Raw genomic sequence first — 27955 nt, 5'->3', positions numbered from 1 at the left:
TTTAACCTTAACATAATTATTCTTATAATCTATTAATGAATCGATTACAAGTAAGTAGTAGAACTTTTTTGGCACAAATTATTTTCATATGTACAAATACAAATTGAAAATAAGTCTTTGGTTGTATTGTCACACGTTGTTCTATATATTTTGATGCGTTCCATTAAAAAAGCTAACACCTAATATCACAGAAAGAGCTATTTTTAAACACTACTTTGTTGGATAAATTTTTCTTTTTTCTATTGATAATAACAAAATAAAATAAAACGGTAATCTCGCTTCATCAAATGGCACCGTCAGTCTAAAAGAACATAGACTAGATCTTACTTAAATAATCTCAAATCTTCAAATTAAGAACCAAAATAAGATAAAAATTAAAATAATACTTCCATTTAAATCATTTTTAATCCCGAAATTATTTTGAGTATGAACCGGAGTAGCTAAAACCAAAGAACTCAAACTTAACTCACTGACCAACCTCGGACTGCGAGTATTAACTAAATTAACCAATTTTTCGGCTTCTCTAACACAAGTTTCCATTTGTAACTCACTCGGTTTTAAAACTGTAGTTTCAATAATTACAAAAATATCCATTTCCACCGTTAAATAACCCCTTAAAGCACACTGCGCTACCTGAACTTGCCTCTCCAAAGCTTGCAACAAAGCTTTAAGAGTTAAGGGATAAATATCATTTTCACCTTGCAAACCATAAAGAGCCCTATCGATTTGTTTTCGAGAATAAAGCAACCTAATAGCCCCACCACAAATTGGACAACAAGCACCTGGAGGTGTAAATCCCAAACAATTAGGATCTGAGAGTTGTTTACATTCAATATCAGGATGAGTACATTGTTTTTGTTTTTTATCCGTTATTGTCCCAACAGCTAAACAAGGCCCTGGATAATCCACGGAAGCAAAATCGGCGTGAGCTGCGCATTCGGAGATGTAAGTGCGACCGTTTATCGCGCAAACCGTGCCTTTGTAATTACAATTTTGCAAACACGGTCCGTTGTATGCAAATTTTTTGTTGGAATGGGCCAAATGGCAGATGTTATCATGTTGCTGGTTGTTGATATCGCAAACTGGGTCGAAACGAAGTTTTTCACATCTTGTGGTTCCATTTACTGAATTTAAAAAAAAAAAAGTGTATTAATTTTTAATCAAATTTATAATCGCGATTAAAAATGATTCAAAATGAGCCCAAACTCGATGAGGTTATCTTTAAAAATGAGCGAGGTAATAATATTAATCATTATTATTAACCTCACTTTTTATTACTAACTTCCGGCTTTTTATTTTTTGGAATAAATAAGTCGTGTTTGGACTCATTTTAAATGATTTTTTATTTCCTACATGATAAAATGATTTTAATCTCGATTATAATCATTTAAAATAAGTTCCAACCCAATACGATTATGTTTAAAAATAATAATTAACTTAACTTCCGGTTATCAACTTCCGCTTTTTAATTTTATGCTAATAAATTCATAATCGCGATTAAAAATGATTTAAAATGAGCCCAAACTCGATGTGGTTATCTTTAAAAATGAGCGAGGTAATAATATCAATTATTATTATTAACCTCACTTTTTATTATTAACTTCCGGTTGTAACTTTTTTATTTTTTGGAATAAATAAGTCGTGTTTGGACTCAGTTTAAATGATTTCTTATTTCCTACATGATAAAATGGGCCATTTTAATACAACTCTTGCTTATTAAATAACTTCCGGTATTATTTAACCCTTTATGCAATAAAATTCGATTCAAAATTTTTAAATATCGATTTTAACCTCGATTGTAATCGTTTAAAATAAGCTCCAACCCAATACGATTATGTTTAAAAGTAATAATTAACTTAACTTCCGGTTATCAACTTCCGTTTTTTAATTTTATGGTAATAAATTCATAATCGCGATTAAAAATGATTTAAAATGAGCCCAAACTCGATGTGGTTATCTTTAAAAATGAGCGAGGTAATAATATTAATTATTATTATTAACCTCACTTTTTATTATTAACTTCCGGTTGTAACTTTTTTATTTTTTGGCATAAATAAGTCGTGTTTGGACTCAATTTAAAGGAGTTTTTATTTCCTACATGATAAAATGGGCCATTTTAATACAACTCTTGCTTATTAAATAACTTCCGGTGTTTCTTAACCCTTGATGCAATAAAATTCGATTCAAAATTTTTAAATATCGATTTTAATCTCGATTGTAATCGTTTAAAATAAGCTCCAAGTCTATATGATTATGTTTAAAAGTAATAATTAACTTAACTTCCGGTTATCAACTTCCGTTTTTTAATTTTATGGTAATAAATTCATAATCGCGATTAAAAATGATTTAAAATGAGCCCAAACTCGATGTGGTTATCTTTAAAAATGAGCGAGGTAATAATATTAATAATTATTATTAACCTCACTTTTTATTATTAACTTCCGGTTGTAACTTTCTTATTTTTTGGCATAAATAAGTCGTGTTTGGACTCATTTTAAATGATTTTTTATTTCCTACGTGATAAAATGGGCCATTTTAATACAACTCTTGCTCATTAAATAACTTCCGGTGTTTCTTAACCCTTGATGCAATAAAATTCGATTCAAAATTTTTAAATATCGATTTTAATCTCGATTGTAATCGTTTAAAATAATCTCCAACCCATATGATTATGTTTAAAAGTAATAATTAACTTAACTTCCGGTTATCAACTTCCGTTTTTTAATTTTATGCTAATAAATTCATAATCGCGATTAAAAATGATTTAAAATGAGCCCAAACTCGATGTGGTTATCTTTAAAAATGAGCGAGGTAATAATATCAATTATTATTATTAACCTCACTTTTTATTATTAACTTCCGGTTGTAACTTTTTTATTTTTTGGCATAAATAAGTCGTGTTTGGACTCATTTTAAATGATTTTTTATTTCCTACATGATAAAATGGGCCATTTTAATACAACTCTTGCTTATTAAATAACTTCCGGTGTTATTTAACCCTTTATGCAATAAAATTCGATTAAAAATTTTTAAATATCGATTTTAATCTTGATTGTAATCGTTTAAAATAAGCTCCAAGCCAATATGATTATGTTTAAAAGTAATAATTAACTTAACTTCCGGTTATCAACTTCCGTTTTTTAATTTTATGGTAATAAATTCATAATCGCGATTAAAAATGATTTAAAATGAGCCCAAACTCGATGTGGTTATCTTTAAAAATGAGCGAGGTAATAATATCAATTATTATTATTAACCTCACTTTTTATTATTAACTTCCGGTTGTAACTTTTTTATTTTTTGGCATAAATAAGTCGTGTTTGGACTCATTTTAAAGGATTTTTTATTTCCTACATGATAAAATGGGCCATTTTAATACAACTCTTGCTTATTAAATAACTTCCGGTGTTATTTAACCCTTTATGCAATAAAATTCGATTAAAAATTTTTAAATTTCGATTTTAATCTCGATTGTAATCGTTTAAAATAAGCTCCAACCTATATGATTATGTTTAAAAGTAATAATTAACTTAACTTCCGGTTATCAACTTCCGCTTTTTAATTTTATGCTAATAAATTCATAATCGCGATTAAAAATGATTTAAAATGAGCCCAAACTCGATGTGGTTATCTTTAAAAATGAGCGAGGTAATAATATCCATTATTATTATTAACCTCACTTTTTATTATTAACTTCCGGTTGTAACTTTTTTATTTTTTGGCATAAATATGTCGAGTTTGGACTCATTTTAAATGATTTTTTATTTCCTACATGATAAAATGGGCCATTTTAATACAACTCTTACTTATTAAATAACTTCCGGTGTTATTTAACCCTTTATGCAATAAAATTCGATTCAAAATTTTTAAATATCGATTTTAATCTCGATTGTAATCGTTTAAAATAAGCTCCAACCCATATGATTATGTTTAAAGGTAATAATTAACTTAACTTCCGGTTATCAACTTCCGTTTTTTAATTTTATGGTAATAAATTCATAATCGCGATTAAAAAAGATTCAAAATGAGCCCAAACTCGATGTGGTTATCTTTAAAAATGAGCGAGGTAATAATATTAATAATTATTATTAACCTCACTTTTTATTATTTACTTCCGGTTGTAACTTTTTTATTTTTTGGCATAAATAAGTCGTGTTTGGACTCATTTTAAAGGATTTTTTATTTCCTACATGATAAAATGGGTTATTTTAATACAACTCTTGCTTATTAAATAACTTCCGGTGTTATTTAACCCTTTATGCAATAAAATTCGATTTATAATCTTTAAATATCGATTTTAATCTCGATCATAATCGTTAAAAATTAATTTTTAACATATTTTAAAAAAATTATTAAGGTAACTTCCGGTTATCAACTTCCGGTCGTAACTTTTTTATTTCTTTGAATAAATAGGTCGTGTTTGGACTCATTTTAAAGCATTTTTTATTTCCTGTATGATATTAAATGTAAATTTAATATATAAAAAAAATTTAACTTACTGCATTGATACTGCTTGCAAGGTTTCACCATCAATGTTAAACAAACTTTATTATCCGGGACGCATTTCTCTCCAGTTCGACACGGATTTCCTCTGCAAGGATCCGGACACGTCTCGTACTCAATATCGGAGTCTTTAAGCTCGGCGCACCTTCGCACAAAAATTAAAATAAATTAGATTGAATTAAAATTGTGTTAACAAAAAATTTACTTTGCTAAACACGCTGATGGATAAATATTCCCGTTGCTCCCACAAACTGGGACATAATGTAAAGGACAATTACATGGTAACGTTGTATAAGCGGTATTTCTTCCTGTTAACATCGTCGTTTCGCATTGTTTTTTCGAGCAAATAACTTCCGTTACGTAACAACTACAAGTGTTACATTCGATTGCAAAGTTTGAACCATGCGGTTTCTCTTGGATTTGCCCCATCCAGCATGGACTCAACGCAACGCAAGGTAACGGGAAACATTCTTGAATCCCGTTCGCGGTGCATTTGCAAATTTTTAAGCACCCCTTTGGGTTAGTTGGAAACGGGAGTCTTACATAAGTGCCTTCCGGCACCATGTACTCGGAAACTTCGCCCAATTTACACCCGGGAGAGCAAACGTACGGCAAATTTTTTCTTGGAATGTAATTTTTATTGATGGAACAAATTTCGTTTGGTCCACACGGCCCATTTTTGCACGGCGATGAAATTTGACCTTCTAAATAATTGTTTTCTGACGGATAAAAATAATTCTCCAAGGAAATGCATGATACATTCGGATCTTCTGGTGATAAAGTGCTACAAACGGTTTCTGCGGAAAATTCGGTTGAAACTTGTTCCCAATCGACGCATTGCGAAAGAATTTCCAAGCAAGATTCCCGACAAATTTGATTTCCATGCGATAATCGCGTGCAAGGTCGTATTTGTAAGGCGCAAGCGACCGCTTTCCACGTTTTTGGGGAACATTTGCTAATATTTTTTAATGGAAGTGTTAATCCGGGGACTCCCGGGAGGGTTATTTCTTTTTGAGCTTGCCAATGGAGGACGTCGTATCGAGCTGATTCATCCGCCATTGAGGTGCAAGAACGAAATAGCTCTGTGGGGCGATTATTGAAATTTGTGCAAAAACTTAAACCATCGCAGCCTAATTCGCAAGGTTCATCAACTACCAAAAAAATTGTTAATAAAAAGTTGAGTAAATAATAAAGGTTGGTTTTACCTTCATCGATACAAGTTCTTAAATTTTCTTCGGATAATTGCCTTAAACACTTAACTTGGAAGTCGTTCCAAAGCACCATCCAATCTTTGGTGAAAGTCTTCGAACACAATACTTTGCATTGATTGCTAACCGCCTTTTGGCAACAATGCCATTTAGCCGAATCGATTCCAACTCTTTCAATCGTCGAAACCCCAACGGATTTCGGTGAAATATTGTGATCGCTTAAAAAGCACCCCCAAAAAGAATCCGAGAACGACGGCTGCCCACATCCTTCCTTCTCCAAAACCGTTATAACATCTTGAACATTCCCCGACTTCAACGATAAAGTTTTTTTGCAAATATCTCTGCATTTTATTTTATTCGTCGATTCACAACACTTTATATCTTAAAAAAGAATATATAAACAAATTAGAAAATAATGTTAATTTTAAAAAGTTATATCTCAAGAACTAATTGAGATATCAAAAAATGGATTTCACCATTAAAATTGTTGGAGAATTTGAAATAAATGATATTAATATGGTTATTTCGATTTTATATACAACTTAGAAAAAGTGATTTAAATTTAACCCTAAAAATGTGTTTTTTTAGGTTATCTTTAAAGATTAATTTCTTAAAAAGTAATCGAGGTATCAAAAAAATAATTTCACCCCTAAATTTATCAAAGAAAATTGTATAAGTGCCCCAAATTTGATTTTTTCAATTTAATACATAACCTAGAAAAAAAAATTTGAACTCAACCCCAAAAAATGTGTCAACATGAATGGGTAATTTTTTAGGTTAACTTTAAACAGTTATATCTCAAGAACTAATTGAGATATCAAAAAATGGATTTCACCATTAAAATTGTTGGAGAATTTTAAATAAATGATATTAATATGGTTATTTCGATTTTATATACAACTTAGAAAAAGTGATTTAAATTTAACACTAAAAATGTGTTTTTTTAGGTTATCTTTAAAGATTAATTTCTTAAAAAGTAATCGAGGTATCAAAAAAATAATTTCACCCCTAAATTTATCAAAGAAAATTGTATAAGTGCCCCAAATTTGGTTTTTTCGATTTAATACATAACCTAGAAAAAGAAATTTGAACTCAACCCCAAAAAATGTGTCAACATGAATGGGTAATTTTTTAGGTTAAGTTTAAAAAGTTATATCTCAAGAACTAATTGAGATATCAAAAAATGGATTTCACCATTAAAATTGTTGGAGAATTTCAAATAAATGGTATTAATATGGTTATTTCGATTTTATATACAACTTAGAAAAAGTGATTTAAATTTAACCTTAAAAATGTGTTTTTTTAGGTTATCTTTAAAGATTAATTTCTTAAAAAGTAATCGAGATTTCAAAAAACTAATTTCACCACTAAATGTCTTAAAGAAAATTGTATAAGTGCACCAAATTTGGTTTTTTCAATTTAATACATAACCTAGAAAAAGAAATTTGAACTCAACCCCAAAAAATGTGTCAACATGAATGGGTAATTTTTTAGGTTAACTTTGAAAAGTTATATCTCAAGAACTAATTGAGATATCAAAAAATGGATTTCACCATTAAATTTGTTGGAGAATTTGAAATAAATGATATTAATATGGTTATTTCGATTTTATATACAACTTAGAAAAAGTGGTTTAAATTTAACACTAAAAATGTGTTTTTTTAGGTTATCTTTAAAGATTAATTTCTTAAAAAGTAATCGAGGTATCAAAAAAATAATTTCACCCATAAATATATCAAAGAAAATTGTATAAGTGCCCCAAATTTGGTTTTTTCAATTTAATACATAACCTAGAAAAAAAAATTTGAACGCAACCCCAAAAAATGTGTCAACATGAATGGGTAATTTTTTAGGTTAACTTTGAAAAGTTATATCTCAAGAAGTAATTGAGATATCAAAAAATGGATTTCACCATTAAAATTGTTGGAGAATTTTAAATAAATGATATTAATATGGTTATTTCGATTTTATATACAACTTAGAAAAAGTGATTTAAATTTAACCCTAAAAATGTGTTAATAAACGATTTTTTAGGTTATCTTTAAAGATTAATTTCTCAAAAAGTAATCGAGATTTCAAAAAACTAATTTCACCACTAAATTTCTTAAAGAAAATTGTATAAGTGCACCAAATTTGGTTTTTTCAATTTAATACATAACCTAGAAAAAGAAATTTGAACTCAACCCCAAAAAATGTGTCAACACGAATGGATAATTTTTTAGGTTAACTTTAAAAAGTTATATTTCAAGAAGTAATTGAGATATCAAAAAATGGATTTCACCATTAAAATTGTTGGAAAATTTTAAATAAATGATATTAATATGGTTATTTCGATTTTATATACAACATAGAAAAAGTGATTTAAATTTAACCATAAAAATGTGTTTTTTTAGGTTATCTTTAAAGATTAATTTCTTAAAAAGTAATCGAGATTTCAAAAAACTAATTTCACCACTAAATTTCTTAAAGAAAATTGTATGAGTGCACCAAATTTGGTTTTTTCAATTTAATACATAACCTAGAAAAAGAAATTTGAACCCAACCCCAAAAAATGTGTCAACACGAATGGATAATTTTTTAGGTTAACTTTAAAAAGTTATATTTCAAGAAGTAATTGAGATATCAAAAAATGGATTTCACCATTAAAATTGTTGGAGAATTTTAAATAAATGATATTAATATGATTATTTCGATTTTATATACAACTTAGAAAAAGTGATTTAAATTTAACACTAAAAATGTGTTTTTTTAGGTTATCTTTAAAGATTAATTTCTTAATAAGTAATCGAGATTTCAAAAAATTAATTTCACCACCAAATTTCTTAAAGAAAATTGTATAAGTGCCCCAAATTTGGTTTTTTCAATTTAATACATAACCTAGAAAAAGAAATTTGAACTGAACCCCAAAAAATGTGTCAACATGAATGGGTAATTTTTTAGGTTAACTTTGAAAAGTTATATCTCAAGAACTAATTGAGATATCAAAAAATGGATTTCACCATTAAAATTGTTGGAGAATTTTAAATAAATAATATTAATATGGTTATTTCGATTTTATATACAACTTAGAAAAAGTGATTTAAATTTAACCCTAAAAATGTGTTAATAAACGATTTTTTTAGGTTATCTTTAAAGATTAATTTTTTAAAAAGTAATCGAGATTTCAAAAAACTAATTTCACCACCAAATTTCTTAAAGAAAATTGTATAAGTGCCCCAAATTTGGTTTTTTCAATTTAATACATAACCTAGAAAAAGAAATTTGATCTCAACCCCAAAAAATGCGTCAAAATGAATGGGTAATTTTTTAGGTTAACTTTGAAAAGTTATATCTCAAGAACTAATTGAGATATCAAAAAATGGATTTCACCATTAAAATTGTTGGAGAATTTTTAATAAATAATATTAATATGGTTATTTCGATTTTATATACAACTTAGAAAAAGTGATTTAAATTTAACCCTTAAATTGTGTTAATAAACGAATTTTATCTTAAAAAAGAAATAAATTTCATAAAAATTAATTAATTAATCAACTTACATTTATGTAAATTAGTAACCAAAGTAACCTTCGTTAAATCTTTAACACAATCGAAATTTTTGGTGCTCTCGCAATGTTCCGCAACGGCCGTTCTTTGAGCTTTACTCGGAGAAGAATCGAAACTTTTAAAAATATCGAAACAAGCTTTGCGACAATTTTCATTGTCGGATTGGCCGCAACATTTCTCGCCCTCTTCTTGTCGCTCCAAACAATTAAAAAATGCGATTTCGTCGCTTCCTCGACACCCATAATTCAAATCTTCGATTTTAGTCGCTGTTATACACGATTTTTTGCACGATTCGCTTTGAGGAAGTGGACAGCAAGCTCTTCCCGGCCAAGATTCGCCTTTTGAAATGTCTAAAAATAAAATAATATTATTTATTCAAAGATCGTTTAAAAAAGATGAATTGAATAAAGTGCGGTGCCCTCTAACTGGACTGAGGCTATTGTTTCCTGCGAGTATTGTCTCAAAAAAAGAAGCCACCCGGTCTCTTGGTAGCTTAAGAAAACGCAATAAATAAAAAAAGGAAAAGGGGAAAAAAATAAAAACTAGTTTTCGTATGGTAAACACGAGAATCGTGCTTCGGTATTCGTGACCAGATACAAATAGCAAACAGTTTTGTTCCAACCGGAATATTTTTCAAATTCAATACAAAAAGATGTAGAAATCTTATAGATATGGGATAAGATTAAAAAAAAATAAGCTTAAGAAAAGTAGAGGCAGAGTTGGGTTAAATCGAATAAATAAGTTAATAAGTCTCTTTGTGAGTTATTAAGACTGAAAATGTCAGTGGGTTATCTAAAAGTTATCGTAAAAGAAAGTCAAATGAGGATGTTTTAGATGTTGAAATTCATTGTGAGTTGTGGAGATATAAACAAATTAGAAAATAAAGATGATTTAATTGAATTAAAAATAGCTGAATTAATGTTGGTAACAATAATAAAGTGATTTACAGGTCTATAACACAAGCTAATTACGATATGAGGTGAATGAGCTATGATATAACCCTTAGTCAAACCTGTATAATTAATTAAATTGTATATCTGGACTCGCAAGATTCTCGAGGTTGGAACAAAAATAAGTTAATCCACAATGTGCGTCTTCAGTTTGATGAATTTCCTTGTTTTATTATTAGCTAATGGTAACATTCGGGAATCGAAGCATGTTATAAAAAAACTTTTCGGACGAAAGTTGTAGCTAATCTTATTCTTAACAATATTGCTCTCTTGTATATTTGCTCTCAGATACGTCAATATTGAGAAAAATACGAAAATTTGATGTATTTGTTGTTTTACTTGCTCTTAATGGTAACATTTGAGAATCAGAGCATGTTATCCAAAAACTTTTATAACAAAAGTTGTAGCTAATCTTATTCTTAACAATATTGCTCTCTTGTATATTTGCTCTCAGATACGTCAATATCGCAAAAAATACGAAAATATGAAAATTTGATGAATTTTGTTACTTCACTATGTGCCAACACTTGGAAATTGGAGTATGTTATAAAAAAACTTTTGGGACGAAAGTTGTAGCTAATGTTATTCTTAACAATATTGCTCTCTTGTATATTTGCTCTCAGATTCGTCAATATTGAGAAAAATACGAAAATTTGAAAATTTGATGTATTTGTTGTTTTACTTGCTCTTAATGGTAACATTTGAGAATCAGAGCATGTTATCCAAAAACTTTTATAACAAAAGTTGTAGCTAATCTTATTCTTAACAATATTGCTCTCTTGTATATTAGCTCTCAGATTCGTCAATATTCAAAAAAAATACGAAAATTTGATGAATATCCTTGTTTTATTATTAGCTAATGGTAACATTCGGAAATCGAAGCATGTTACAAAAATACTTTCAGAACAATAGTTGTAGCAAAATTTATTCTTATCAATATTGTTCTCTTTCACTTTTGCTCTCAGATGTGCCAATATCGAGAAAACACAAAAATGCGAAAATTTAATGATCTTGTTGTTTTAGTTGCTCTTAATGGTAACATTTGAGAATCAGAGCATGTTATCCAAAAACTTGTATAACAAAAGTTGTAGCAAATTTTATTCTTAACAATATTGCTCTCTTGTATATTTGCTCTCAGATACGTCAATATCGAAAAAAATACGAAAATATGAAAATTTGATGAATTTCGTTACTTCACTATGTGCCAATGGTAACACTTGGAAATTGGAGCATGTTATAAAAAAACTTTTGGGACGAAAGTTGTAGCTAATCTTATTCTTAACAATATTGCTCTCTTGTATATTTGCACTCAGATTCGTCAATATTGAGAAAAATACGAAAATTTGATGTATTTATTGTTTTACTTGCTCTTAATGGTAACATTTGAGAATCAGAGCATGTTATCCAAAAACTTTTATAACAAAAGTTGTAGCTAATTTTATTCTTAACAATATTGCTCTCTTATATATTTGCTCTCAGATTCGACAATATTGAGAAAAATACGAAAATTTGATGAATATCCTTGTTTTATTATTAGCTAATGGTAACATTCGGGAATCGAAGCATGTTACAAAAATACTTTAAGAAAAATAGTTGTAGCAAAATTTGTTCTTATCAATATTGTTCTCTTTCACTTTTGCTCTCAGATGTGTCAATATCGAGAAAACGCAAAAATGCGAAAATTTAATGATCTTGTTGTTTTACTTGCTCTTAATAGTAACATTTGAGAATCGGAGCATGTTATCAAAAAACATTTATAACAAAAATTGTAGCAAATTTTATTCTTAACAATATTGCTTTCTTGTATATTTGCTCTCAGATTCGTCAATATCGAAAAAAATACGAAAATATGAAAATTTGATGAATTTCGTTACTTCACTATGTGCCAATGGTAACACTTGGAAATTGGAGCATGTTATAAAAAAACTTTTGGGACGAAAGTTGTAGCTAATGTTATTCTTAACAATATTGTTCTCTTGTATATTTGCTCTCAGATTCGTCAATATTGAGAAAAATACGAAAATTTAAAAATTTGATGTATTTGTTGTTTTACTTGCTCTTAATGGTAACATTTGAGAATCAGAGCCTGTTATCCAAAAACTTTTATAGCAAAAGTTGTAGCTAATCTTATTCTTAACAATATTGTTCTCTTGTATATTAGCTCTCAGATTCGTCAATATTGAGAAAAATACGAAAATTTGATGAATATCCTTGTTTTATTATTAGCTAATGGTAACATTCGGGAATCGAAGCATGTTACAAAAATACTTTTAGAACAATAGTTGTAGCAAAATTTATTCTTATCAATATTGTTCTGTTTCACTTTTGCTCTCAGATGTGCCAATATCGAGAAAACACAAAAATGCGAAAATTTAATGATCTTGTTGTTTTACTTGCTCTTAATGGTAATATTTAAGAATCGGAGCATGTTATCAAAAAACTTTTATAACAAAAATTGTAGCAAATTTTATTCTTAACAATATTGCTCTCTTGTATATTTGCTCTCAGATACGTCAATATCGAAAAAAATACGAAAATATGAAAATTTGATGAATTTCGTTACTTCACTATGTGCCAATGGTAACACTTGGAAATTGGAGCATGTTATAAAAAAACTTTTGGGACGAAAGTTGTAGCTAATGTTATTCTTAACAATATTGCTCTCTTGCATATTTGCTCTCAGATTCGTCAATATTGAGAAAAATACGAAAATTTGATGTATTTGTTGTTTTATTTGCTCTTAATGATAACATTTGAGAATCAGAGCATGTTATCCAAAAACTTTTATAACAAAAGGTGTAGCTAATTTTATTCTTAACAATATTGCTCTCTTATATATTTGCTCTCAGATTCGTCAATATTGAGAAAAATACGAAAATTTGATGAATATCCTTGTTTTATTATTAGCTAATGGTAACATTCGGGAATAGAAGCATGTTATAAAAATACTTTCAGAACAATAGTTGTAGCAAAATTTATTCTTATCAATATTGTTCTCTTTCACTTTTGCTCTCAGATGTGCCAATATTGAGAAAACACAAAAATGCGAAAATTTAATGATCTTGTTGTTTTACTTGCTCTTAATGGTAACATTTGAGAATCGGAGCATGTTATCATAAAACTTCTATAACAAAAGTTATAGCAAATTTTATTCTTAACAATATTGCTCTCTTGCACTTTTTCTCTTAGATACGTCAATATCGAAAAAAATACAAAAATATGAAAATTTGATGAATTTCGTTACTTCACTATGTGCCAATGGTAACACTTGGAAATTGGAGCATGTTATAAAAAAACTTTTGGAACGAAAGTTGTAGCTAATGTTATTCTTAACAATATTGCTCTCTTGTATATTTGCTCTCAGATTCGTCAATATTGAGAAAAATACGAAAATTTTATGTATTTGTTGTTTTACTTGCTCTTAATGGTAACATTTGGGAATCAGAGCATGTTATCCAAAAACTTTTATAACAAAAGTTGTAGCTAATCTTATTCTTAACAATATTGCTCTCTTGTATATTTGCTCTCAGATACGTCAATATTGAGAAAAATACGAAAATTTGATGAATATCCTTGTTTTATTATTAGCTAATGGTAACATTCGGGAATCGAAGCATGTTACAAAAATACTTTTAGAACAATAGTTGTAGCAAAATTTATTCTTATCAATATTGTTCTCTTTCACTTTTGCTCTCAGATGTGTCAATATCGAGAAAACGCAAAAATGCGAAAATTTTATGATCTTGTTGTTTTACTTGCTCTTAATGGTAACATTTGTGAATTAGAGCATGTTATCAAAAAACTTTTATAACAAAAATTGTAGCAAATTTTATTCTTAACAATATTGCTTTCTTGTATATTTGCTCTCAGATACGTCAATATTGAGAAAAATACGAAAATTTGATGTATTTGTTGTTTTACTTGCTCTTAATGGTAACATTTGAGTAACGGAGCATGTTATCAAAAAACTTTTATAACAAAAGTTGTAGCAAATTTTATTCTTAACAATATTGCTCTCTTGTATATTTGCTCTCAGATACGTCAATATCGAGAAAAATACGAAAAATACAAATATGTCTAGCAATTGCAGCTACTCTCGATATATCCATCATTAACCAACATCATCCTTGATATCACAGAATATCGCACCTAAAGCCTATCTCAACATCGTTTATGAAATCTCTTTATATTGGCTATGACATGAACCCAAACCAACTCAACATAATTCCTGACATTTCTCAATATTATTTTTGATATCACAGAATATAACATCTAATATCTTAATCTAATCTCTTAATTTTCATCTGATCTCTCTCAAAATCTTCCCCATACTTAACCAACATCCTCCTTATTTTGGGTAAACATATTATCCCTAATTTATTTCAACATCCTCGCTGTTATGTATCAACATCATACTTGATAGTTCTTAATAACATCCATTATGGACATCAAGGATATCTCAGAACGATGTTCTGGCATCCCTCAACATGTTTTCCACCATTCCACTATCATTGTTATTAAGGGGCATAAAAATTAACAAGAGCGAGTCGAATAGAAGAGAGGAAGCTTCTTCAATTACAACTATTGCTAACAAGGATGTCTTAATGCCTAAATGATTATGGAACAAACCATAGCCTAGGTATATCTTTTCCAGCAAGTTTTGCAGGTTCCAGAGGCTATTCACACAATGTTCAAAATTTGTCTCAACAGAGCACTGGTGTATCTCCTTCGATTTGGGATTTAGTAAGAGTGGTGGAAGCAGTTTTGGCCCAAATTTTTGGAAAATGTTTTGACACAAAAATTTATTGACACCACAAAATGTATGTGCTGCTGAAGTAGATATTTCTATGAGCTGATTTAAGTAATTTAGACTAAAAATAACAAAAAAAAAAGTTTTACTTACCAACAAATGTTGCATTAAGACATTCCCAGAAAGAAGTCTGTAATGAAAAATACAAAAAAAAAATCAAAATTTATTATAAAACGAAAATTTAACACAAATAAAGAGTGTTTTTCAAAACAAAAATGGAAAAAATGTTTGGAAGGCGGTAGCAAACGGAATTTATGGACTAATTAAAATTTGAAAGATAGAATCGAAAGAAAAGAAGAAAAAGATGAACGAAAAAGGACGCGAAGGAGGAGGTGAAGAAGCATGACGAGGTGGTGAAGTGGCGAAAGAGACGAAGTGGCGCTGACGGCCGCCGGTTTTAACTCGCCGGAGGTTTCTTCTTATCGGGATCGCGAATCGGGGGTCCCCGGACCAAGAAATTTACTACTGCATCCTCTTGAGAGTTGTTGGCCAAACGGTCTTATAACGCAAACGAGTCGTCGTGTGCTCTACGACACGCCGCTGCGGTCGTTATTTCTTTATTTACAAGTTAACCTTTCCAAAAAATAAAATAAAAAAGAGAAATAAAATAAAAAATAAATAAAGGAATTCGCAAGAAAAGACAATAACGTGTTGGTTCTACGAAGAAAACGAAAGTTTTATTATTTTTGATATATTCCCGTTATCTTTTTAGTGTCACTTTTAAACTAGCCAGATAGTGATAAATGGGGTGGTTGAAAAGGCCATCTCTGCGATTTGTCATTCAACGCCCCAGAACGAAGAAAAGACGAGAACCCACTAGAAAACGTCTCCCTGTCGTAAATTTATTGCCATCCCGAGATGTTTTGCTCACCCAAACTTTTGCCAGCTTAAACTTTTAAATTTTAACCTTTTAACTGCTCCTATACAGACATGATATGATTACACGTTTACATATGAAACTACACAACAAAATTAAATTACAATAAAAAAAAATGAATCGAGAAAAAAAGATGGGCGTGGGTTCTGTTGGGTCAGATGTTGGTTGTTGGCATGTTATGTTTGGCCTACGTAGTTCATTACGCTTGCAAATTAACCTCTCGAGCGTTATGCAAATAATTTATTGTCTTCATAAACCGTATAAACATATTTATACGTATCTGCCTCGCTTGCCCTATTAGTCCTGATAAATATTTAATGAGCCATAGAAAGCTATACACACATTGTAAATTTATTTAAAAGAAAAAGAACAAAAAAGTTAAATATTGTGTATCAAAAAGGATAAACAGACTCTAATTTAATCGTAAAACTCCGGATGTGATTATCTTTTATGTAAATGATAACGTTTCCTTCTTAATAATAAACGTTTTATTTTAATGTAAATTAATAATAATATTAAAAAATGTATAATTTTTTGGGTAAACCTAAAAATGTGTTAATAAACGATTTTTTAGGTTATCTTTAAAGATTAATTTCTTAAAAAGTAATCGAGATTTCAAAAAACTAATTCCACCACTAAATATCTTAAAGAAAATTGTATAGGTGCACCAAATTTGGTTTTTTCAATTTGATACATAACCTAGAAAAAGAAATTTGAACTCAACCCCAAAAAATGTGTCGACATGAATGGTGAACTTTAAAAAATTATATCTCAAGAACTAATTGAGATATCAAAAAATGGATTTCACCATTAAAATTGTTAAAGAATTTTAAATAAATGATATTAATATGGTTATTTCGATTTTATATACAACTTAGAAAAAGTGATTTAAATTTAACCCTAAAAATATGTTAAAAAACAATTTTTTTTATCTTTAAAAAGTGATATCTCAAAAAGTAAACGAGATTTAAAAAAACTGATTTCACCACTAAATTTCTTAAAGAAAATTGTATAAGCGCACCAAATTTGGTTTTTTCAATTTCATACATAACCTAGAAAAAGAAATTTGAACTCAACCCCAAAAAATATGTCAATATGAATGGGTAATTTTTTAGGTTAACTTTAAAAAGTTATATCTCAAGAACTAATTGAGATATCAAAAAATGGATTTCACCATTAAATTTGTTGGAGAATTTTAAATAAATGATATTAATATGGTTATTTCGATTTTATATACAACTTAGAAAAAGTGATTTAAATTTAATCCTAAAAATGTTTTAATAAACAATTTTTTTAGGTTATCTTTAAAGATTAATTTCTTAAAAAGTAATCGAGATTTCAAAAAACTAATTCCACCACTAAATTTCTTAAAGAAAATTGTATAAGTGCACCAAATTTGGTTTTTTCAATTTGATACATAACCTAGAAAAAGAAATTTGAACTCAACCCCAAAAAATGTGTCAACATGAATGTGTAATTTTTTAGGTTAACTTTAAAAAGTTATATCTCAAGAACTAATTGAGATATCAAAAAATGGATTTAACCATTAAAATTGTTAAAGAATTTTAAATAAATGATATTAATATGGTTATTTCGATTTTATATACAACTTAGAAAAAGTGATTTAAATTTAACCCTAAAAATGTGTTAAAAAACAATTTTTTTTAGGTTATCTTTAAAAATGAATTTCTCAAAAAGTAATCGAAATTTCAAAAAACTAATTTCACCACTAAATGTCTTAAAGAAAATTGTATAAGTGCACCGAATTTGGTTTTTTTAATTTGATACATAACCTAGAAAAAGAAATTTGAACTCAACTCCAAAAAATGTGTCAACATGAATGGGTAATTTTTTAGGTTAACTTTAAAAAGTTATATCTCAAGAACTAATTGAGATAACAAAAAATGGATTTCACCATTAAAATTGTTGGTGAATTTGAAATAAATGATATGAATATGGCTATTTCGATTTTATATACAACTTAGAAAAAGTGATTTCAATTTAACCCTAAAAATGTGTTAAAAACAATTTTTTTAGGGTTATCTTTAAAAAGTGATATCTCAAAAAGTAAACGAGATTTAAAAAAACTGATTTCACCACTAATTTTCTTAAAGAAAATTGTATAAGCGCACCAAATTTGGTTTTTTCAATTTGATACATAACCTAGAAAAAGAAATTTGAACTCAACCCCAAAAAATGTGTCAACATGAATGTGTAATTTTTTAGGTTAACTTTAAAAAGTTATATATCAAGAACTAATTGAGATATCAAAAAATGGATTTAACCATTAAAATTGTTAAAGAATTTTAAATAAATGATATTAATATGGTTATTTCGATTTTATATACAACTTAGCAAAAGTGATTTAAATTTAACCCTAAAAATGTGTTTTCTAAGGCCAGAACTTTTTGGCTGTGTTTTACTTTGTTTCTGGATTTTAATGATAACATAATTAAGTGATTTTGTCTTTGATTATATATAATATGGATTGAGCCAACGAGAGAGATAGCTTGCGCAAGGTGATCGAACCGAGATAGACATACAAGCGTACTGCCATATAATGGGTGTACTGATAGAAGTGAGATAGATATAGAAGCGTACTGACATATAATATATCTATCTTTGTTACACTTTCACATTATCGCTTTCCATCTGCGTCTATTCACCTTGAGCAACATTTTTGTTAGTAGATATATTCAGTTAGCTCAATCCATATTATATATAATCAAAGGATTTTGTATACTTACAAGTTGTGAAGAGCAAAATCTTCGTACATCCTGTATAGTTCTGTTTCTGAGTTCGCTGTTAGCTGCGATGTCCACAAGCGAAATCTGCAACAATAAAAAAATAGTAAGAATCAAATAGAAAAGGAATAAATAAAAACGTGAATCGTTCTTCGATGTATTTATTAAGGGGGCGTTCTTCCTCGGTAAACAAAAGGTGCCACCTACCGACGCCGAAGGTACTTTATTTTAAATATCGCCCAGGGGAGTCCACGGCATGGGACAAAACAGCTATTTGTCCACGTCTCAAATTCAACTCTGCCTCGTGTATCAAACATCCACGCAAAAAAAGAACTGTTCCTTTCGTTTACTTCGAAAACAAATATTCGATTTGAACATAAGGTTCAAAAAAAATCTGAACTAAAAACATAACCGTAACGAATCGATTTTGTTTCTGTGAAGTCATTTGCGTTTGTAAACGCGGGTTCACCACTCGCAGACATCTGTCGGTGTCATTATAATTTTACGTTCACGACGAGGATAAGAAGAAGGAAAACGAGACGGTATGGAGGAGTTAGTAATGGCAAAATCGATACTCAACATGATACCCTCACACAAAAAGGAAAATATACAGATAAAGATAAATAAAAGAAAATCGAAAGTATAAAGAAGTTTTGGAAGGTGACACGTTCCAAAAAATCCTGCGTGTCTCTCAGCAGGACATTCGATTCCTGCTGGTAAAATATTACCAAGCCGTTTATAACCTCAGCGCGCATTCAATTTTTCTTTTATTTTTAATACTCAAATGTTGCGTATAAAGAAAAGTCCTTCTTCTTCAAGTTGTTGTTATTTAATCCAAGAATAGAAATATATACTGTTGTATGCAAAGAAAATGCAAATGTACTCCACACGACGTGAAAACCAACTCGTAAGGAATAACGATAAGAAGGTGTATGCAAAAGACGTTTCGGACGATTTAGAATTCCCAAACGGAAATCTAAACGCGACTAGAATTTATGGGGAAGAAAAAATCTTTTCAAAAACGTGCATGGAATAATTAGGGAAGATTAAAAAAAATGCGACGAAACGCAAATTGAATTTTAAATAACTTTTTAGTAATAAAAAAAAACGATTGTTCTTGAAAGAGATGAGCAAAACGAATGATTTGGGGATAAAACGACTTTGTGGGTACTGGATACGACAGAAAACTAAATAAATCACTTTTGGGGTCATGGAGAATGTGGTGAATCATTTTATCTTGCTACCGAGAGAGTTTTTCGACATGAGAAATGGTCAAAAATAAATTAGAGCTAAAAGAATTAATTACTTATCAAAGAATAAATTGAATTACGATGTACTCTTAAGAAGCAAAAAAAAATCAAAGAGATTCTTTTGAATCTATTGAATGTATTGTTCGATAAGCGACATTTTAGGGAGGGTGAACCTTTAGAAAAACTACAGAACATTTTTTTTTTCGTCCCCACATCTCCCGTCATTTACAAAACTGAATTAAACCGCACAATGGGTCCCCTATGTAGTTCTTAAACGGAGCGAGTAATGCGATATTGTGCCAACCTTTCGGCGTTATTTTGACAGGAAATCGCCGTTCCTCGATTATTATGAAATATAACCGCTCATCTTTCATTCCCACTTCATAAGTTGTACCCAAAAGAAATTTTAAAGCAAATCTAAAAATATAACCTTTTTAAACCCACTCATTTCTAGAAACCTAGAAATAGTATTTTTTTTAAGAAAGGATTTTTTTAAACTAAACCGTAATAAAAACAAAATGGTAAACATTAAGAAAAAAGGGGGATATTTAAAAGTCTCGAAACGCACACAGATATTCGTTTCAACTTCAAACGAACGACATAGAGACGAAATAGAGCGTCAAGTCGTAAGTCAAAGGCCCCGTATTATACAAAGAAACCCGTATATTAACCTTACGACACACGATTTCCGGGTCACCCTGTACATTGAAACTAGTTCTTTCTTTATCTTTGGTTCTTTCGGAGTATTTAGAACGGATTAAAAGGAAACGAAGAAAAATTTGAGAGGGAAAAAGAAAAAATCGGACGGACGTTTATTTTTACGACTATTGAAGAAATAAACCAAAGTTAAGGAATTAAGTGACGCGTTGAAATGTTTATTTAGATATCTTTTTAAGAATCATTTATGTTGGAAGTTAAAAAAATTGAATAAAATTAATACAGAGACATGAAAAAATATCAAAATTTATCAAAATGAATAAGATTTATGTAATAATCAGAAAATTTTAACTTAACTTGATGTCTCGCACTCTGTATTTATCAAAAAAATCAATTTTAAACTGACAGATGACATAAGTAATTAGTGTTTTGTTTTCCGCCATCTTCATTTTATAAAAAATAAATGATATTAATATGGTTATTTCGATTTTATATACAACTTAGAAAAAGTGATTTAGATTTAACCCAAAAAATGGGTTAAATAACAATTTTTTTTGGGTTATCTTTAAAAATGAATTTCTCAAAAAGTAAGCGAGATTTCAAAAAACTAATTTCACCACTAAATTTATCAAAGAAAATTGTATTAATGCACCAAATTTGGATTTTTCAATTTGATACATAACCTAGAAAAAAAAATTTGAACTCAACCCCAAAAAATATGTCAACATGAATGGGTAATTTTTAGGTTATCTTTAAAAAGTTATATCTCAAGAACTAATTGAGATATCAAAAAATGGATTTCACCATTAAAATTGTTGGAGAATTTTAAATAAATGATATTAATATGGTTATTTCGATTTTACATACAACTTAGAAAAAGTGATTCAAATTTAACCTTAAAAATGTGTTAACAAATGATTTTTTAGGTTATCTTTAAAAAGTGATATCTCAAAAAGTAAACGAGATTTCAAAAAACTGATTTCACCACTAAATTTATTAAAAAAAATTGTATAAGTGCACCAAATTTGGTTTTTTCAATTTAATACATAACCTAGAAAAAAAAATTTGAACTCAACCCCAAAAAATGTGTCAACATGAATGGGTAATTTTTAGGTTAACTTTAAACAGTTATATCTCAAGAACTAACTGAGATATCAAAAAATGGATTTCACCAATAAAATTGTTGGAGAATTTTAAATAAATAGTATTAATATGATTATTTCGATTTTATATACAACTTAGAAAAAGTGATTTAAATTTAACCCTAAAAATCTGTTAAAAACCATTTTTTTTTAGGTTATCTTTAAAAATGAATTTCTCAAAAAGTAAGCGAGATTTCAAAAAACTAATTTCACCACTAAATTTATCAAAGAAAATTGTATTAATACACCAAATTTGGATTTTCCAATTTGATACATAACCTAGAAAAAAAAATTTGAACTCAACCCCAAAAAATGTGTCAACATGAATGGGTAATTTTTAGGTTATCTTTAAAAAGTTATATCTCAAGAACTAATTGAGATATCAAAAAATGGATTTCACCATTAGAATTGTTGGAGAATATTAAATAAATGATATTAATATGGTTATTTCGATTTTATATACAACTTAGAAAAAGTGATTTAAATTTAATCCTAAAAATGTGTTTTTTTAGGTTATCTTTAAAAATTAATTTCTTAATAAGTAATCGAGATTTCAAAAAACTAATTTCACCACTAAATTTATCAAAGAAAATTGTATTAATGCACCAAATTTGGATTTTCCAATTTGATACATAACCTAGAAAAAAAAATTTGAACTCAACCCCAAAAAATGTGTCAACATGAATGGGTAATTTTTAGGTTAACTTTAAAAAGTTATATCTCAAGAACTAACTGAGATATCAAAAAATGGATTTCACCATTAAAATTGTTGGAGAATTTTAAATAAATGATATGAATATGGTTATTTCGATTTTATATACAACCTAGAAAAAGTGATTTAAATTTAACCCTAAAAATGTGTTAAAAAACAATTTTTTTAGGTTACCTTTAAAAATGAATTTCTCAAAAAGTAATCGAGATTTCAAAAAACTAATTTCACCACTAAATTTATCAAAGAAAATTGTATTAATGCACCAAATTTAGATTTTCCAATTTGATACATAACCTAGAAAAAAAAATTTGAACCCAACCCCAAAAAATGTGTCAACATGAATGGTAATTTTTAGGTTAACTTTAAACAGTTATATCTCAAGAACTAACTGAGATATCAAAAAATGGATTGCACCATTAAAATTGTGGGAGAATTTTAAATAAATCATATTAACATGATTATTTCGATTTTATATACAACCTAGAAAAAGTGATTTAAATTTAACCCTAAAAATGTGTCAAAAAACAATTTTTTTGGGTTATATTTAAAAATGAATTTCTCAAAAAGTAATCGAGATTTCAAAAAACTAATTTCACCGCTAAATTTATCAAAGAAAATTGTATTAATGCACCAAATTTAGATTTTCCAATTTGATACATAACCTAGAAAAAGAAATTTGAACCCAACCCCAAAAAATGTGTCAACATGAATGGGTAATTTTTAGGTTAACTTTAAACAGTTATATCTCAAGAACTAACTGAGATATCAAAAAATGGATTGCACCATTAAAATTGTGGGAGAATTTTAAATAAATCATATTAACATGATTATTTCGATTTTATATACAACCTAGAAAAAGTGATTTAAATTTAACCCTAAAAATGTGTCAAAAAACAATTTTTTTGGGTTATATTTAAAAATGAATTTCTCAAAAAGTAATCGAGATTTCAAAAAACTAATTTCACCACTAAATTTGTCAAAGAAAATTGTATTAATGCACTAAATTTACATTTTCCAATTTGATACATAACCTAGAAAAAGAAATTTGAACTCAACCCCAAAAAATGTGTCAACATGAATGGGTAATTTTTAGGTTAACTTTAAACAGTTATATCTCAAGAACTAATTGAGATATCAAAAAATGGATTTCACCATTAAAATTGTTGGAGAATTTGAAATAAATGATATTAATATGGTTATTTCGATTTTATATTCAACTTAGAAAAAGTGATTTAAATTTAACCCTAAAAATGTGTTAATAAACGATTTTTAATGTAGATTACGAATATTAATCTTTCTTTGTGGGTTCAACCTGACTTTTCTTTGCATTTTATTTGATTCGAAATCGATTTAATATAAAAACATGTAAAAAATATCAAAATTGATTTTATTCATTAAAATGAACAAAATTTTCGTAATAATCAGAAAATTTTAACTTAATTTGATGTCTCACACTCTATATTTATCAAAAAAAATCAATTTTAAATTCATAGATGACATAATTAATTAGTGTTTTGTTTTCCGCCATCTTGATTTTATAAAAAACAAGATATCTTGAGTATTAAAACACTTAGATATGTCGAGTTTGGACTCGTTTTATTTATTTTTTGATCATCTATCGGAATATTTAGGAATAATTAATTTTCGGCCATCTTGGATTTTATAAAAATGTAAAAATTAAAATATTTCGGATGTTTTAATTGTAAAATAGGTCGAGTTTGGATTCATTTAAAAGGATTTTTTATGAAAATTAATTTATTTATAGGAAGGATTTTAATAGATACGTAACAGACTCATCTTCTTCTTCAAATGAGACTAAACAACGTCCAGATGTTCGCATGTTTAATGTGTAATCGACACCCATGTGACAAAAGACGCGAACACTAACAAATGGTTAACAATTACGTGAGGATACAAAAATGTGTGAAGATTAAAATCTACGGAGTAAAAAGGAAGGTATAAATAATAAAGAAAATAAAAGTGGCTGAAACGAGAACTGAATAATTTTGTAATTAACGCCATTCGCAGCGTCGCCGGTTGTAAATAATCAACTTAAACCGGATATGGCAGTTTAATTCAAAAGCAATCCTGACGTACTAGTTCCTGTCCCAGTAGCGGACCTGAATTTTAATCGGTTTTTGTTGGAATTTAATGTTAAAACATTGTTTTAAATTTTATTTTAAATAGACACCCGCATGGTACGATTCTAGAAGTCATTTCGACTCCGACAACGAACAAAAAACGATTTTAATAATTCACAATTAGGTTAAGTGCTTACAGTTGTGTGTTGGTTGACTGTTAAAATATGCGCCACTAAATAACCTCTCAGGGTCAAAGAACTTCCTCGATTTTTATATCATTTCAAAATTTGAAAATAGTTTTCGAAATGGTTAATATATTGAGAAAAAGAGTCGGAACGTTTAAAATAGCAATGGAATTCACTCACTCGACAGAGAGAGGAGGAGTAGAGAGTGCGTGTGCGAGATGATTTCTTTTTTCTGCTTGTTGCGAAGAGTTCAAAGACAGGAATAATATTGGACCGTGTCCAAAGGTTCGTGTAGTTTCGGTGTCGCCAAAATAATTTTTGTTTTTCCGCCGGACGCCCGAACCGTTTGATCTCAACTTCTTTCGTTTTGTAATCAAAAGCACACATTTCATTTCATTTCATTTCACAATGAAAGAAGTTTCCTTTAAATTTAAAACGAGATATTTTTGGGTACTCACCTTTTCGCAAACGTTTTTACAGGAACCAGTGGTGTGCGAGCAACAAACAAATTCTGCAACAAAAAATAAATTAGTTAATTTTAAATCAATCTTAGAAAGAAATTTCCATCTCAAAGACACCCATTTGAATTTCAGAGGGGTGGACATCGAATGGGGAAATGAAAACCCCGTTCAGGTTTTCGATTTGCATCTCACAAAGTGTTAGGAACCGAGAAGTCGAAATTTGCATTCGAAAAGGAGGATTTTTTTATGATATTAAAACTTTTTTTGCATACTTGGAGAAGTAACTTTATTATCTTTATTATCCACACGCCATCAAAGCTACTATAACCGTTTCGTGAGGGCGTTAAAAACTTAAATTAGTTCGACTCCAGCTCTTGGAACTCGAACTTTAAACTTTGCGGTGAAATTTAGTTCCTAAACTTTATTATCGCACTAGATTTAATCGAATTACGAAAAATAACTTTACTACGTAAACATACAGAATAATACAACGCACTTAAATTTCAAAACACAACAACTTAAAACAAACTAAAGAGAGTATTGTGGCGAAGTGAGCGAGATGAGACACATAAATAAGAGCCAATTGTACTACTAAAGAGTGTAACATCCCAGACAGCGACAACATCCATCCACTCCAGTTATTCAATTATAATTTTTTCACAATTAACTGATTATCATTTTTGAAATAATTTCTTATTACCTTGGCAATTTGTAAATGTAAAAGTTGAAATAAATAGAATCAAACCACAAGAGATAATAAATTTGGAACAAAACGACGATGTCGCGAACATTATTTTTTGGCACGTGTATTAAACGCGCTCCCTCGCAGATCTCATCTCCGCACGAGCGCACGATTCGAACTAAATGAGAAGACGACGACGACGCCGAAGAAACCGACGTCGTTGGTTCGCAACGCCACCGCCAATACATACATGTATATGTATATGTAAATAGTTTTGGATGTAACCCGCCTACGATTTACACCGTTAAAGCGATATTTTTTATCTTTTTCTTCCTTGCAGCACGATAATCTCTCCGTAGTCTGCGTAGAGTTTATATCGAGATACTCGGAAAGGTTAAAAGATCCAAAATGACCTGTTCCATTTCATAACAGTCTTGAGAAATTGAATGTTTATGAGTAAAATGACTTATATTCTTACGAAGATGTTAATTTCTTATGTTGGGATAGAAAAAGAATGAATCAAGTGATTGTCATTCGAGTTAACGCAGACAACTTGTTTATAGAATTACAATGAGCACTCCTTGTTACGTTTTCAATATGCATATAAAACGCCTCGTTTCGAAACGGAAAGATCGAGGTTTTAGAAAAACAGAGCCGGAATCAGGATTATACATGAAAAAATATTATTATAATCGAGAACATTAGTAAAAACGATTTTTTTTAGGTTATCTTTAAAGATTAATTTCTTAAAAAGTAATCGAGGTATCAAAAAAATAATTTCACCCCTAAATTTATCAAAGAAAATTGTATAAGTGCCCCAAATTTGGTTTTTTCAATTTGATACATAACCTAGAAAAAGAAATTTGAACCCAACCCCAAAAAATATATCAACATGAATGGGTAATTTTTAGGTTAACTTTAAAAAGTTATATTTCAAGAACTAATTGAGATATCAAAAAATGGATTTCACCATTAAAATTGTTGGAGAATTTGAAATAAATGATATTAATATGGTTATTTCGATTTTATATACAACTTAGAAAAAGTGATTTAAATTTAGCCCTAAAAATGTGTTAAAAAACGATTTTTTTAGGTTATCTTTAAAGATTAATTTCTTAAAAAGTAATCGAGGTATCAAAAAAATAATTTCACCCCTAAATTTATCAAAGAAAATTGTATAAGTGCACCAAATTTGGTTTTTTCAATTTGATACATAACCTAGAAAAATAAATTTGAACCCAACCCCAAAAAATGTGTCAACATGACTAGGTAATTTTTTAGGTTAACTTTAAAAAGTTATATCTCAAGAACTAATTGAGATATCAAAAAATGGATTTCACCATTAAAATTGTTGGAGAATATTAAATAAATGATATTAATATGGTTATTTCGATTTTATATACAACTTAGAAAAAGTGATTTAAATTTAGCCCTAAAAATGTGTTAAAAAACGATTTTTTTAGGTTATCTTTAAAGATTAATTTCTTAAAAAGTAATCGGGGTATCAAAAAAATAATTTCACCCCTAAATTTATCAAAGAAAATTGAATAAGTGCCCCAAATTTGGTTTTTTCAATTTGATACATAACCTAGAAACAGAAATTTGAACCCAACCCCAAAAAATGTGTCAACATGAATGGTAATTTTTTAGGTTAACTTTAAAAAGTTATATCTCAAGAACTAATTGAGATATCAAAAAATGGATTTCACCATTAAAATTGTTGGAGAATATTAAATAAATGATATGAATATGGTTATTTCGATTTTATATACAACTTAGAAAAAGTGATTTAAATTTAGCCCTAAGAATGTGTTAAAAAACGATTTTTTTAGGTTATCTTTAAAGATTAATTTCTTAAAAAGTAATCGAGGTATCAAAAAAATAATTTCACCCCTAAATTTATCAAAGAAAATTGTATAAGTGCCCCAAATTTGGTTTTTTCAATTTGATACATAACCTAGAAACAGAAATTTGAACCCAACCTCAAAAAATGTGTCAACATGAATGGTAATTTTTTAGGTTAACTTTAAAAAGTTATATCTCAAGAACTAATTGAGATATCAAAAAATGGATTTCATCATTAAAATTGTTGGAGAATTTTAAATAAATGATATGAATATGGTTATTTCGATTTTATATACAACCTA

The 27955-nt window shown here is 28.6% G+C and overlaps 1 protein-coding gene across 1 annotated transcript; it reads right to left on the bottom strand.

Moving 5' to 3' along the window:
* Positions 1 to 242: 242 nt before the first annotated feature.
* LOC111422293 (Reversion-inducing-cysteine-rich protein with kazal motifs) lies at positions 243 to 25989 on the bottom strand. The gene is made up of 9 exons (XM_071195754.1): positions 25827 to 25989; positions 25124 to 25176; positions 18642 to 18725; positions 15111 to 15147; positions 9251 to 9607; positions 5709 to 6092; positions 4709 to 5654; positions 4500 to 4648; positions 243 to 1124 (listed from the first exon to the last, which is right to left on the bottom strand). Exons 1-9 carry the CDS (start codon positions 25915 to 25917, stop codon positions 346 to 348), a joined length of 2880 nt encoding a protein of 959 aa, XP_071051855.1. The 5' UTR covers positions 25918 to 25989; the 3' UTR covers positions 243 to 345.
* Between the last annotated feature and the right edge of the window lie 1966 nt (positions 25990 to 27955).

This window comes from Onthophagus taurus, chromosome 5, assembly GCF_036711975.1.
Source record: "Onthophagus taurus isolate NC chromosome 5, IU_Otau_3.0, whole genome shotgun sequence".
In the NCBI taxonomy this organism is placed as follows: Eukaryota; Metazoa; Arthropoda; class Insecta; order Coleoptera; family Scarabaeidae; genus Onthophagus; species Onthophagus taurus.
The sequence above is the reverse complement of the archived record's forward strand: the minus strand, read 5'-3'. Positions and strand labels throughout refer to the sequence as shown.

What these genes read in the sequence shown, in the direction of transcription:
- LOC111422293 (XM_071195754.1), bottom strand. Translation starts at nt 25,917, where the DNA reads ATGTTCGCGACATCGTCGTTTTGTTCCAAATTTATTATCTCTTGTGGT. An exon ending in GATTTTGCTCTTCACAACTT is followed by an intron (nt 15,148 to 18,641) that starts GTAAGTATACAA and finishes TTTTCATTACAG; the next exon opens with ACTTCTTTCTGGGAATGTCT. An exon ending in GGTTACTAATTTACATAAAT is followed by an intron (nt 6,093 to 9,250) that starts GTAAGTTGATTA and finishes TTCTTTTTTAAG; the next exon opens with ATATAAAGTGTTGTGAATCG.